Below are 15,488 nucleotides of genomic sequence, written 5' to 3'. Positions count from 1 at the left end.
AAGGCTTTCATTGCACATAGAACAACTCCATAATGAATTAAAGAAAAAACAGGAGGAATGTTCTTGTTTGACTTGGTAGGAAGTGTAGTCTATGCGTGTTCCTTAGATAATGTCCTTTTTTATGGAATCTTTGAATAATGTTGAAATGTTGAATGAATGAAATACCTGACAGTTGTTATATTTGTACTATGTCATCAAAATGAAAAAATTTACATGGCCCATGTTATTTTCAGGTTTGCTGTAAACTACCTACCGTAGCTATAATGACACCAGCCCTCAGAGAGGCAGCAACAAAAGGTCATGGTATCCACTTGTCACCTTCTTTGTCCTCTAGAGCTATGGAGTCTGATACAGCTTTGTGCATGGAAAATTCCAGAGCAGTGGAAGAGAAGATAAAAGAGGACTCCATCGCACAGATTACTTGCTCAGTCCTGGGGTTCCCCACTGCTGAGCCCAACCTCAGGAATGATATCTTCAGTGTGCAGCATTTTGGTTCTCCACCATCCTCCAAGCGCTATCAGTCTGTCTTGTTAATGAGTACAAATTCTGCGTTTAGCAACAAAACCGGTAAGCAAACGAAAGCGAGAGAGCCCGACTGCTCCAAGATGAGAAATTCATTACATAATGGTGCTGACACATCATTTGATCGGATTAGTCATTCAGAATCTGAGGAACAGGTCAAAGGGGAAACATTTTCAGAGACCACATCTCCGAATTTGTCAGAAACACAGAGACTTTTGGATTCAAATGTAACTGAATCCAGTAATGCAGAAGAAATGGAGCTTTTAAGTGGTAAATGGTACAAAAAGAATGGTTTTTTGGGTAGGGCTTTGGAAGTCTGCACTGAAACAATAAAAGGGGATTTATTACACCAAATTCTTCACGGGCCTTCAGAAGGGATTTTGAGCTGCACCCCGGAGGAGGTGTATGCTCGCTTACTCCAGTGTGTCACTAAGCAACAAATGGAAATCAGTCGCGCCAAAAGAACTCAGAAACGTTTACAAATGCTCCTGGCAAAGCATGTTATCAAACACTGTGATCAGCAGCTGAAATGCTTCGTGAAACATCAGCTACAAAGAATGAAGGTTTTCCATGAGCCAACCAGATATTTGAGCAGTAGCTCCCTCAGGTGCACTGAAGGTTGGCCAGAAAACACCTCAACTACTTTGGAGAGTAGTTTGAGTACGGACCTCCAAAATGGAGTTAGCGTTGCACCAGGTGAAATCCGGGGGTTTGCACTTTCTGCTGGAGGGCTACTGTCTCATGTGGAGAAGGATCTGGACTCTGATGCAACATGTAGCAGCTCAGATGAAGATGGTGAGGAACAGACTGTAAGAACAACTGTGGAAGCGTAAGTGTTAAATTCCTGCTAGACTCATGTGCTTCATGCTTATAAATCAAGATGGAAGGGTCTAGACCTGCAGATTCCTTCTTGTGTGAGTAACCTCACTCAATAGAGAGTGCTACTGAAAACAGCAGGGCTGCCTGTGTGAGCTAGGTTTGGCAGGGGCCAGACAGAAAGAAAGAAATTCTAATTACAGCCTTTAAGGAACAGTTACTTTGCTAGACTGTAGAGAGCTAGATTTTGTGCTGCAATTCTGCCAGTTTGCGTTACATTAGTACTGCTAATTATTAAATACTCAGATGGTGCTGTTAATCAAATAGTGATAGCAGTGCTATTTTTTTTTATATTTCTGGCTGGTAGGAAAATTATTTTAATTTTATTCTGGAGTTCTTAAGAATTAGCCAATGTTAGGATCTTGAAATCCACTATGACGTGATAAAGAGTAAGAATGATCATCTGATATATCATCTGATATGGGTGTCAAGCCATCCAGTATTGGGGGTTGTATATTGAAAAAGTTTGGTTCTTTGAATTATGATTTTAAAAAATGTTAATTTACTTACTGAAGTTGTTTTGCTACTGTGAATGAAGCTAGCAGTGGTGTTTTTATTGTTGCTGCTATCTTTTTCAAGAAGAACCAGAGGGAAATTAATATCATTAACTAATACTGTCTTGAATTGATAGGGATCCTGTCAGTACAAATTACCGCAGCTTTGGAAGTTAGTGGTGGGTAAGAGAAACAAATAGTAAAATTGTTCCGTGATGGTGGTACAGCCTCTTTTTTTTCTTTTATTTTTGTTTTTCCCCTACCCTGCTACACTATGAATGCAATCTTTGTGGTCAAGAGAGATTTTAGAAAGCGGTGAAAGGACAGCTGCCTATTCCTTACTATGGCTGGAGAGGACAGAGTATGTCTTGAGGGCTGTTAGGATGTGGTAGGACAGTGACACACAGAATAGAGCTTCACACAAACGCAGCAGCTTGGTAGGAGAGCTTCACGGCACCTACATTTCTAGTTAGGGAGTGTCTAGAAAGCATTAAGAGTGACACTGTTTGAAGAAAAATATTTAAAAACCTATATTTCTTGGTCTGTTTCTTGAAAAGCATAATGTTCAGAAGAAATCAAGGAAGCTTATCTTAAATTGGAAAGCAGCTGTGCCTGTTTATGTGTTTATGGCTTCAGTTAGGGAAGCTTCAGTATAGCATGGTTGTATCAAATCACTGTAGGCCTGGAAAACAGAGAGGAGAAAATGTGCAAAGTAAAAACTAGTTTTCATTTTCTTTTACGTATTGTCAGAATGGTAAATACTGTACTAAAGTCCAACCAAAGCATAATGACTTGCCAAATAAGTTAGGATCACCTTAAATACTTGAGTTTGCAAAAGAATTATTTTCCTTTTGAAATACTTTAATGAAAAAAACAGCATTTTTGGCTCTTCCCAGCATAGCAGAATCCACATTCTTCTCCTAGCTGATATGGTTGAACTTCTGAGTAATAGCTCTGCCTCTAGGATTCTTATCTTGTGATTATATAAACTGAAAAAGAAAAACTGATGAGAAACTCTTGATTCTCGAAGGGTAGTGGATAATGCAGAACTTGAACTGAAGTTCTGCGCAAGGTTTTTCTCTTTTTCCTTCTTGCCAGGGACAGTCGAGTTTCTAACTCTGCCTGCCAGTCCTTTACCTTTATTTCTTCGTGTGGCTTTTGAATTCCTTAAGTTATCATTCCACTTAAGGCTTACTCGGTTTGTTTTGTTGCACTGATGAAAAAATCCACAGAGGATTATTAAGTACAAAGACACCACCTTTGGCTCAGGAAATCCCCAAGATGCTGTTGCTGGCAGCTGAGGGAGTATTCTGGAGAAGCACTGCTCCCTCCATGCGTGCCCTGTTGTAAGACTTGGCTGCTGCTAAGAGGCAGGAGACTGGGTAGATCATCTATAGTCTGACTCAGTGCAACACTTTATTTGTGGGTTGTTTTTTTTCCCCTCCCTTTTTAATGTTCTTACTGCTGAACAGCAGTCAAGCAGCAGCAGTGATGAGGTTAGCAACGTGCATTAGCTAAGGCCTTGCTGTATTGGTAGTGCAAGAATCACTGGTGTTTGAACTGTGCTGCTGGGCCAGCAAGCTCAGGGTTAAAGTACTACCTAATTTAAGCAGAAGACTTTTGTCTGTGTGCATAGGCTGAGGCAATGCTTGAATTAACATTGCAGTGAGGACAGGCTCTCTCTTACTTGAATTTATCATTCTCTTCAGCTTGGAGCGGTTTTCTTCATTTCTCCAACTTTTTCCCGAGATTTGTCTTTGTGGCTAAAAGGCTGCACTTTTTCTTCTAGGTGACAAAGGTAAATCAAGTTATTCACCAGTGAGACTTGCTGTTTCCTAAGCTTTATCACTCTTAAGACTCTTTGAATTACCTTTCACCTGGGCAAAAGAAACGAACAAAGTTAACATACGTTTTAACATACATTTTCATTTCTGCTAAGTGGATTTACATTCTTTGAAATGCCTTTCTCTCCTAGGGAATTGACTCTTAGTGCTTTCCAGAAATAATGTGGTCATGTGGGCAAGAGAATACATGTTTCCTCGCCTGTGACTTGTTTTTCATAGTGAAGACTTTACTGACCTGGAAATACTCTTCCTCTGTGATATTCTTCATAATACTTAACTGTAGATGTTATAAGGTTATATTAATGCAGTGATGAATGGGAAAATATTTTGGGTTTGCCTGTGTCACAGTATGTTGATTGCATTTAACTTGAGAGTATAATCACACTGGTGGCTGGTCATTGTCATGACTCTGGTGCTTTTTATCCTTTTTTTGGGGGGAGGAGGTGCCAATCCAATGTGCAAGGGGGGAGGAACCTGCAGTTACCATGTTTGCCTGAGAACAGTCTGTTTCCCATCAGGAGGGAGAAGTTAATTCCAGCTCAAATTCTTCACGGTAGGAAAAAACCTGGAGCTATTTTTAGCATTTTGAATCTGTTCATTCTCATTATCCTGGAAAGAGTTTTGCCCAATGAGTGTTGACATAAGCTCTTCTGAGCTGTGTCCCAATGCTTTGTGTCTCAAGTAAGATTGTCTTTATCCATCTATTTCAATACCTTTGTTGTTTAGATGCAAATAGCTGTTTTAAGATATTTAGACCATTGTTCATTCCTTGTGCATTTATATAGGTGCTGTCCTCAAGAAAAGAAACATCCTTGGTCTGCCTCTGCAGGCAGTTCTTGTAGCTGACAATTCACAGTACTTCTTGAACTTCCCTAGTTCCTAGAGTAATTGGAAAGCCTCAACCCATTTCAAGAGCTTAAAACACATTTGGTCTGTTGAGTACTTGCTAAAAAGAAGTATGAAAAAACAGTTGGCTCTTTTCAGGAGTTTTGTCATTTTGCTGCTATTGTCAGCTCATGAATGTCTTAAACCTGTCAGTTTTCATGGAAGGTTTCTTAGGCAAAACACCAAATTTCCATTAGTAATTTGTAACGTATTCTAGTACTGTTCCAGTCTTTGGGGGGAGGAAATTCCTGAGACACTATACACAGGGTATGGTTTCTCAAAGGCAGATGTTAGGTGCTGTTTGCTAGCTCACTGTTAGGTGTTGGCAAGCAAAGTGGACAGAGGGCCTGAGGAGGGCATCACAAGCTGACCATAAGTTATTCCTTCAGGAATTCACAACTAATGTCAACCACTTGAAATGCGACATAGACAACATTTCACCAGCTGAGTTTACTTGGAACTTGTTGATCTTCCTTGTGGTTCATGAAGATGGAAGACTATCCATAGAAATGGTCACAGATTTCACACAAGGTGAATTGGGGGAGGAGATGTGAGCACAAAGTTTTTTTGCAACAACACAGCTCTGCTCTGGGACCTCTGTATTGTATCCTTCCAGGCCAACTCCAAATCCTTATTCATGTATTCTGTGTGTGTTCCTGATGCGGTTAGAAGTTCCGTTTGTTTGCAGTGTACCACAAAGAACCACATGAGCATCAGACTTATTTGGGAAACCTTTAAAGTTGCAGGGTGCAGAGTTTTTCTTCTACATGCACTACATGTATGATCTTCCAGAATCAAACCATACATCACAGGGGTTCTTCGAAGGCATAGCTGCTCCATCAAGTAGTAGTACATGTTCCTAATTGATTGGAGAGAAAAGCTGCTTACAATAGGTTTTTCTGCAAAATAAGTAGCTCTGTCTACCCTGTTTCCCCCATCCTCCTTCCCCCACCCGAATAAAGTCCTTTTGCATAATTTGGTGGGATTTTTTCCTTCTGAAATACTTTCATGCTTTTCCTCTGATTTTTGAAAGACATGTTTTACTGATTATCCTCCAGCAACCTCAAGCCTGACGAAGAAGCACTGTTATATTTTTCCATGCCCACAGGGTTTATTGTGCCTGGAAACTTTTATAATGAATGTGCAGAGAGAGTAAATCTTTTTATTCTCTCTTCCTCCTCCCTTTTTTTTTTTTTTTTTATTTTCCCTTAGATTGCTAGTTGGAAAGAGAGAAGATGGGAAATCTGCTTTTAGTACAAATACTTGGTGGGGAGGGGAGCAATAAGGCAGAGAAAATACAGGAAGGAAGAAAATATTATGACTAGTATCTCCAGATCTAATCTGTTTGTTCTGGATTATTTTCCATTTTTCCTAGCATTTTTTCTCATGGCTAATTGAGCAACACCAATGCAGTTCTGCTGGCGTCTCTATAGAAGGCACTGCTTAAGGGCTGGGGTTTATTGCCTGTCTTTGAGACACGTTATAAGGGGAAGCTGTTTCTTTTTGCAAGGTCAGGTCCTAATTTTCCACTCTGAGCTGTAACAGCGCTTCATACCTGATATGAGAACTGAATTCTGGTTTTGGGAAGGGGCGGAAGAGAGTCTGCCAGGACTAAATACTGCTCTCCATTTTTCTTAAGCACAAAACCCCAATTGTTTCCAGTTTTTAAGACCTTTTTAGTTTACAAGTCCAGGAAATGTCTTATTTGCATAGAAGATTAGTGTGATGGCTTTGAATAAGTATAAATTCATAGGTGCTAATAATATGCTGATTTAAAAATGTTTTATACATTGCTTTTTCATGAATTCCATTCTCTCAATTCTTGGCTCCTGTCACTAGGATGTAGGAGGAGAATTGTTACTAGAGAATGAAAGAAAAGATTGCTTTATGTTACCTTCTGTTTTCACTCTAGGGATAAATGTATTATTTCAGAATATATTCAGCCTCACTTGGTTGGCTTTCCATAAGATGGATTTACAACTTCTTTAGGGTCCCACATGCATTTACTGTTTTTCTTTAGAGATCTCATGTACAGCAATAATAACTTGCTTTTGAGCAAGACTTCCTTCTCACAATACCAGAGTAATGTTCCTTATGAGTGACGATCTGTTTTCTAACCTGTAATTACATTAATATTTTTGCAGCTGCTGAAAGGTTTTAATGAAAGGCAGAAGGTCTGACAAGTCGTAACCTGCAAGGGAATCTCAGAGCCAGGAACGTCAGAGCTTTGAGTTAGATAGGTGTTAAATGCATATTAAATAAAAACTTGGCATTACTCTTCTGAATGACAGTTTAATACACAGTCAACATAGTCTAGCAGAATAGAAAATCTAATAATCAGACACGTGGGTATACATGATAACCTCACATGCTTAATTAAAGCAGACAAGAAGAGTTTGGTGCTTGATGTCAACTGCTGATTAATCGGTGTTTTATGGCTAGGTTTTTTCTTTTGCTAAGCTGTGAAATGTGTTTGTTTTAATTAAAAGATTTGTTTGCAAATAACAATGAAGTGTCTTTATAACATCTTGTGAAGTGAAGGCAGCTTTATTTCATTTTATAGATAACATTGATTTCATGAGAATCTACTTCAAAGGGGTACATCCAGTGCCTTTGAAAATCAGTGTTATGTGGGCCCCTGATACAGGAAATTATTTAAATGCTTTCCTTTTCACATGAAATAAAAAGTGTGCATAAAAACTTCCCAAAATAGGAATGCTCTCCTGCAACAGGACTTCATTCATACCGCTAAATATGGGTTAGGAATGTAACTTTAGATGTCGGATTTAAATATATTGACGTGTGCTCTTTTTTATTGAAACTGAAATAGCTGTAAATGATTTTCTTTTCATCCAAACATTTTACCTAGCTGTTGTGGGTAAGAAGAAGTTTTCTGTTGGGGAATGTAAATCAATTTAATTTTCAATTAGCAAACTTTTCATTACTGATTCTGGTATTTAAAAAAAAAATAAACCTGAACATCTAGGTTTAACATATGTGCATTATGTACTCCTCCTCTTCCCAGCCCATGGGGACAGCAGTAAAACTCAGTGAAACCACCCCAAGCTCCTACAGAACACCCAAACCAAGAAGGTTGCAACTGTTCAATGCTACATCCATTACACTCACCCCCTCACCCTGCAGACTGGACTGTAGGGTTTAACCTCATGACAAACTCCCTCCTTGCCCTGCAAAGCAGACAGACAAGTACTGTTTGGTTACTCCTCTCTTAATCACAGCGTGCTCACAGCAACTGCGGGGAGCCCAAAGGACTTGGTTTCTGATGTACCAGGGTGTCCCGTGGTCCCCATCAGCGCTGCTAGGGACTCACCCCGACCAGGGCATTCACACTCAGCATGGCCCCTCTGGAGTTTCCTGTGGGTCCAGGCCTTAGGGCTTGAAGCAGGACCTGTCCCAGCTCTGCCCAACTGCCCTCCCACCCAAAGGGAGTGTTTGGGGGGTCCTTCCAGGTCTCTGTTAGCCCATTCCCTGTAGCATCCCCCACACGTGGTGGGCACACTGCTCACACCAGCTTGCAGCAAGGCATGTTCCCTGGGTGGGATGAGGTGAGGGTGTGGCAGGAGGTGGAGGTCAGTGTGTGGTGGTACTTTTGCTGGCGCTGCTCCTCATTTCTCATCTCATTGCTCTGCTGTGGGCTTCACCACCAGCCACAGCCCCTTCTGAGTCTCTTCTCAGTCCCTGTTCTGTGCAGGACTGCGGCCCCTCCACTACCAAAAACCCACTGATGATTTCCAGTGCATCTGGCATGGCAAGTTCTGGATCAGCTGTTAGTCATCTATCCAAAAAGTCTCAAGAAAGAATATTCTCCATATCCATTTTTACATTGAAATCTGATGCTGTATACAGCTAGAGAGAAATTAGTTAAAATCTGGAGTTCAATGTTAGACAAATACCATACCCACCTGTTCCTTCTAAGAATGTATGTACAAATTTTGGTACCAACTTCAGTGGCTGGACAGCATTCATATGCTGCTTGTATGCTGTACTAATGTGCCATTTTACACATATCTTTAAAGGAATATATTGTAAGCTCTATCTTATGTTGAGCATGGGATCCAGACGTAGCACCACTTTCTTGATTTCTTTTTCAAGGGCGGTTGTGTAATACTTGCAGAGAATTTCTAGGCCTGTGTTCCTGGTGTTTTGTTGTTAGTCTATTGATGTTGTGCCATTCCAAAGACAAGAAAATAAGCTTGTTTCCAGGCAGCCCTGGTGTTCTGAAGTTTCTTTATTTGCATGTTAGCACTACCTGCTTCTCTGCTGCATGTTAGTCTGATCTACAGCATGCTGAGATTTAGTGGAAGAAGCTGGGGTGCTAGGGAGCCAATGGAGTCTTAAAAATTAATTTAAAAATCTTTTAAACAAAAGGCATTAGTAGATACGCATTTTGCAGTCTATTTATTTTATTAAAAGAGGAAATGGTGCTGGTTGTTTACCTTTTGCAGGTTTTCACTTCTTGGGGAGTTAATAGCCCAACTGACCCCACCTTCACCAACTGATTTGGCCTTTTATCATTAACAGCTGTAAAGAATTATGTCAACAAAATTGAAGATGAAAAGCACCTACCAGGTTGTGAAGCCAGCCATTGGAAAAGTTCAGCACTGTAGCAGACAACACTGCTTTAAGAAGCTGAATTTTAAATTTCTTTTGTTGAGCCCTAAATTGAGTTAACAATTCAGTGCAAGTGTAACGGTTCAGTTTCTGGTATAAAACCTGTAGCGATAGTGTGATTCTTTGCAGGAGCCCTGTAGCAGGCAATTACTGTCTGTGGCATCTCATCAGTTTGGAAGATGTGATTTCTCAGACGAGGGAGCATATAGAGCTCCAGTGTGAAATTCTTATGAAATTTCTCCTTTGCTAGGGTGTCCAAGCGCAGAGACTTTCCCTTTTTATATTTTCAGGTTTATTCTACAGCCTTTGGTTCATGAATATTAATTTTCCTCTTCTCTCCTTCCCACTGTCCCTTCTAAACATATTTGTGAAAAATATAAAAATCTTACTCTTTTGCTACTTATTCCCCCTCCTCCCCTAGTTCTGTACCATAAATTTTCTTTTCAAGGGAGAATTACAGCTATGGTTGATAATTTCAGGTGATACTGCATAAATTCCTGAACCCTGACGGCTTAATGCAGAAATGTTTAGCTGGATAAAGTTTTTTTTGTTTGGGAAGATAAGATGTGTATTGTGTGTTAGTATCAACATATGTTATTGGATGCAATTCTGAAAGTATTAAATGGCAACAGTATGTCAGAGATGGTGGGACCAGGCGTGGGTGCCAGAAATTGTTGTGATAAGCAGTTGCCAATGTCTGTAGATGATAGGGAGAACTGTAACCCATCTGTTTTGAAGACGTGTAGTGTTTCAGAGGAAAATCTCCGCCAGGTAAAAATTTCTGCTAAACACCAAAGAAGATAGCAACCCCGGAGGCTCCAGAAGAATGACCTGATTGCAGATCTTCACAGAGATTGCAGTATAATTTTGAGTACCACAGAACTTCCCTTAACTGATTGTTTGGGGTTTTTTTAAAATCTTTTTTTTTTTCTTTTTTTCCGGGGCGTAGCTTGGTTTGGTGCTGGTTGTCACAAAACAGCGGCATATTGCGCTCTGTAGTCAGTCAGCAGTGAGCACTCCTGGATGATCTGAGCAAAGGCTGATAGTGAACTGTCAGAGTAAATACTGTTTTGTTGTGTAGTGTTGATCGAGTATGATACTAGAAGATGATATTTGTTGCAGTTTGTTTTAATCTTGTTTGCACTCTGGAATGCATAGAAGAGATTGAGTTCATAAAACAGTACTCACTGTTTTTTTAATTATGTGGTTATTACGGGTTTAACAGTTAACTGGTCCAGGGGAATTAATACTTCAACAGCAACTGAAGTGAGCTCATTTTGAAAACAAACATTCAGTAGGTGTGCTGGAAGAATTAGTCCTTGAGAAAGCATTTACGGGTCATTTCATAGTTGGACATGTTTGTTCAGCCATTAAAAGTGTTCGAAGTTTTTGTTGGGAGTGGGCATTTTTATCTCATGAGCAAAATCTAGATAAGATGCAAAATAAGATCTAAAATACATGCACTACATATCTGAATTCACATAATTTAAAGGTTTTATATTTTCCATCTCCTAGTTTTCATAGGTAATCTCTTACTTACTGGCAGTGTCTGCAGAGAGAAGAAAAATGGACATGTTGAATTTCACCAACATGTTGACAGAAGGTGTCAGAAGCCCTGCACTCACCTTGATGCTTGCAAGAAAATGCTTGTATTCAGGCCAGCTGCTTTTTGAGCATTGCCATGTGTAGTCACAGGAAAACTGACTGTAATGCTGCTGTAAAATTAGGGACAGCTCAGGAAGTTCCGGTCCTGGGAGACTGCCACCATACTAGTGTGCTGTTGAGCATTTGTGATAGAGCGCCATGTGGTGAATATGAACTATTTTGTGTTTTTGTACAACTGAGTGAGCTTCCCAAGAGGATTGGGGGTTATATGATTTTTTTTTCCATTGTGTTAAGTCTCATGAATTTCATTGTGAGTCATATGATGTCTGCATGGGATTTAAAGATCTGGAGAACTTCTTGCTTTTCAGTTTCCAGAGTCGAGTCCTTCATCAAAATGATAAATTTCTATTGTTATTTTCCATGACTCCCATCAAGGAAGGTGATCAGCTCTTTATACTGAGGGTAATCAGTCTGTAGCTTATGAGCTGCTCCTTGCTCCCAAATATTTCTTTGTCACATGATTGGCAATAGGCCTCTGATAGCCCAGGAGTTCCCAGCAAGAGGAGGACATGAACCAGCAGGGATGGTGTCATGGTTTAACCCCAGCTGGAAACTAAGACCTGCACAGCTGCTCGCTCACTCCCCCCTGGTGGGATGGGGGAGAGAATCGGAAGGGTGAAAGTGGGGAAACTCGTGGGTTGAGATAAAGACAGTTTAACAGGGAAAGCAAAAGCTGTGCACGCAAGCAAAGCAAAACAGGGAATTCATTCCCCGCTCCCCGTGGGCAGGCAGGAGTTCAGGCATCTCCAGCAAAGCAGGGCTCCCTCATGCGTAATGGTGACTTGGGAAGGCAAACGCCGTCACTCTGAACGTCCCCCACTTCCTCCTCCTGCCCCCAGCTCTACATGCCGAGCATGATGCTGTATGGCACGGGGTGTCCCTTGGTCAGCCGGGGTCGGCTGTCCCGGCCGTGTCCCCTCCTGACTTCTTGTGCCCCCCCAGGCTCTTCACTGGCAGCGTGGGGTGAGGAGCAGCAAAGGCCTGGGCGCTGTGTAAGCGCTGCTCGGCAATAACAAAAACACCCCTGGGTTATCAACGCTGTTTCCAGCACAAATCCAAAACATGGCCCCACACTCGCTACTGTGAAGAAAATTAACTCTATGCCAGTCAAAACCAGCACAGATGGTAGATGTTGGGATCATGGGGTCACTTTAGGACTAAATCATCTGAAAACTGGAGGCCAAAACAATCCAGAACTGGATTAAAACTGAAAGGGATGTGGCCTGGAAAAATACACCACGTTAGGAAACTGAGAGAAAATGTAAGCATGAGGGAATGTCAAGAAGAACTGCTGTTCTTATGTTTAATGCAGAATTTTGGAGTTGCAGAAGTTTTTCCCACCCACACTACATGAGTGTCTTGCTCTCTGACTTGTTCATGTTTAAGAATGTTGTAACTTGAAAATGTTGCTGTTCTTTGGAACAAACCTTTTAGAAGGAGACTGTGTTTTAGGTTCGCAAACCTGCGTTTTGGAGTTTTGATGTGGGACTGTTGCAAGCATCCTCCTTTCCTGTTCAGTAGGAAGCATCCTGTCATTGTCCCTGCAGATGTGTCATGGTAGGGGCATATTACTTGTTCTCAGTGGCAGTTAGGAGGCTGGAAGGCCTATGTTCCCTTTTAATTTTCGGGATATAAGATATTTACAGAGAATCTTGCCTTGGGCACAGGACTGCATGCTCTAAATTTCCTGTGCTCACTGTACCTATTTGAATCAACCTTCCTGGATACTCACTACCAGTCCCAGGTTCTGTATTTTTTTGGGCATTTTAAACACCACTGTGTTTCTCCTTCATTATTTATGAACTGTTTCTCATGCTTCTTGTTTTCTTTGCTTATAAAAATAAAATATGCCTGAAAGGTTTAAATTCCACCCCTTTTCCTTTAAACAAACAAAAAAGAAAACCCCATGCACAAAACCCAAGCAACAGTATGTGTCTTGGTTAGCAGTTCCCCTTTGCACTCAGTTAGGTTGCCTGGTTTTGTTTTATGGGGCAGACTCATTTTAGCTATTGGGAAGACATAAATCTCACCCACAACATAACGGAGGCACTACTTCTCATAGTCCCATTGCATTCTCCGATGTTGGTTTGGTTACATAAAAGCATGGTTTTTTCTCAATTCTCTTTTCTCTTTTGGTGAAGGTGAGAGTGCTGAGGGGTTGATCCATATAGTCTGTCCATAGATCATGGCTAAAACTTCTTTCAGTTCAAGTGATAGTATTGACTGCACTAGCAATATATTATTTAGTGCCCTTCACTTGCGTCTTTGGTCTCGGCAAAAGCTTTGATGAAATGTTTATACTGCCTCGGTTGCTGCTGGCAGTCCCCAGCCGAATTCTTCCCCATACATTGGGGTGACACAGTACAGCCTGAATGTCTGCTTCCTAGTTACATTTCTGATCATACTTTGACTGGCTGCTTTTGTATCTGTGCTCCTTGTGGCTTGTTTGTTCCTCTGCATTTCCTTCTTTCTTCTTCTGTAAGTTGTGCAGGATTGACCTCCTGCAGTTTAACCAAACCAGGGGAAATGCAAGCCAGTATCTCACATAGAAACAAATTTTGCCTCTAATACAATTCCAGCATGTTTTTCTAGGGATGTTTAAATGAGATGTTTTAGTCATACGAAGTCAGTATTGCTGCGTTCTCTTCCAGTTCTTAGTCTTGGATGACTGCAGGAGATCATCTGTAGCTTTAGAGTCATCGCAAGAGCAGTGAGTTTATATGCAAGTTTAATATTTTGCTGTACTGCAGTACTGAACATTAGAAACTGTCGCAAATGTAACGTGGTTTATATTGAGTTGCCAGCAAAAGAATGAATTTGAAATTCCTGTGGAGGATGTATGATGTTAAGAGTCGAAAGCACGGCAACCAAGTAAAGATGCTTTGCAAAAGGAGCACACAGGAAGCGGGACAGACAGAAACTTTTTTTTTTCTTGTCTCATTCCCAACAGGGAACCAGAGCAGGAGCTTCTACATTAGCACCTGCTCTGACTTCCTCCTTCAGTAACAGGCCTGGCTATTTTGGTAACCCTTTGTGGTTGGTGTTTTTTTCCTTCTTCTCTGGATTTGCAGAATTAATGAATTGATCTTGATGTTATGCTGTACTCTCTAATGTCCCAGAAATGGATTTACAGATTTTATTTTATTTTTTTTCAAATTTCAGTGGTAGGTTATCATTGTCACTTGAGTGACCATACCACTTTGCATGCAAACAGCTCACTTCAGGAGTGTGAGGATAGCTTATAGTGATTTTATTTTTCTCTGAGATGTTACAAGGTTTACTACATAGCTTGTAGAGAAATAGAGGCAAAGATGGTAAATAAATAATGCAAGATCAAACAAATATGAGTGACAGAGATGGGAACAGAGTTCAGAAGTGCTCTCACGTCCTGTCCCGTAAATGTGAGTTCATGCTCGCTGCCTTGCCCTGAGCTTCCTGCCCCTTCCCTTGTGGCAGTGCAGAAGTGTCTGTCTGTCTGCAAGGCATCAAAACTGGGAAGGGGATCTAGACTTGAACTTACTTCATTCACCCTGTCTCTGAAGTTAAAATTAACCATGAGCAACCCTCTAATCCATGTTGCTGTGTAGCTGCCCAAGTGCAGGTGCTGGGCACGGGGCAGCCTGGGCTTGCAGGCAAGAGAAGCTAAAATTGCTTCCTTTGGCATGAGCTTAAAATGTTTGTGCTTAGTTTGGTGGAAACCCTTACAGAGGAGCCTAAGGACATCATTATTACCATGTAATTAAATCCTGTAAATGTAACTTTGCAGAGTATTTTTTTAATATGTAAGACAGTAATATACAGAGGATATGAGTTGTTTGTCTTAAGATTACAGTATTTAACTGTTCTTCTGTTACCTGCTGTGGTTTGGTATTGATTATGGATTCCCTTACTGCCATGCTGATTTTATACAGTGTATGTGACATAAGACCAGCTCCAGCCCTTTCCATTCTGCTTCTTGTTTCCCAGCTGCGTGGGCACTTTTTATTTTTCTGATTTGCTCCCCCCTCCTCCTTGATCTGTTTGAGGATAGCTCACCTTTCTCTTTCTGTTGCATCTAGCTTGGGAGGTAATTCTGGCAGTGTGATTTATTTTCCTTCACCTGGCTTTCTTGTAATAACGTCCTGGTTTGTGGGGTTTTGTTGTTTGTTCGTCTTTTGAGAAAGGAATAAGCACCTCAACAATCCTGTTGAGTTTTTTGCTGTTACTCTCTTTATTCCTGTTTAACTTTTTTTTGTTAAAGTTATTAACTAAGGGATTAGTTACAGCCTCGTTAAGCAGCTCTTTCTTGGGACTAACTTTTTGCCATCCCAGGGTCCTGATACAAATCCTAACTATTCCAACCACCACACTTGTGTGAACACATTATTTAATTGAACTCTGACTTGGGCCAACTAGGAATTTGGATTCCCTGTTGTCGTCCCCTGCCCTTTCTCCGCAAACTGTATTTTATGACTTCCAGAAGTACAACCATGCAAAAGTTGTCAATCCCAGGTTGGTTCTTGGCAAGAAGACCTGAGAAATAAGAACGGGTTGTCAGAAAAATGGATATTCACAAGATGACTTCATATGC

The 15,488-nt window shown here is 40.9% G+C and overlaps 1 protein-coding gene across 1 annotated transcript in view; it reads left to right on the top strand.

The window, feature by feature from the left end:
• Window positions 1-263: 263 nt before the first annotated feature.
• KANSL1L (KAT8 regulatory NSL complex subunit 1 like) overlaps window positions 264-15,488 on the top strand; it is a gene marked incomplete at both ends in the record, with an annotated part of 59,300 nt that continues 44,075 nt past the window's right edge. The window contains one exon of the mRNA XM_082001430.1: window positions 264-1,351. Coding sequence (XP_081857556.1) covers window positions 264-1,351 — 1,088 coding nt within the window. The remainder of the gene's footprint in view (window positions 1,352-15,488) is intronic.

This window comes from Phaethon aethereus (genome assembly GCF_964289735.1).
Source record: "Phaethon aethereus genome assembly, chromosome: 6".
Classification (NCBI taxonomy): Eukaryota; Metazoa; Chordata; class Aves; order Phaethontiformes; family Phaethontidae; genus Phaethon; species Phaethon aethereus.
Note: the sequence above shows the minus strand (reverse complement) of the source record. Positions and strands in the feature narration are given on the sequence as shown.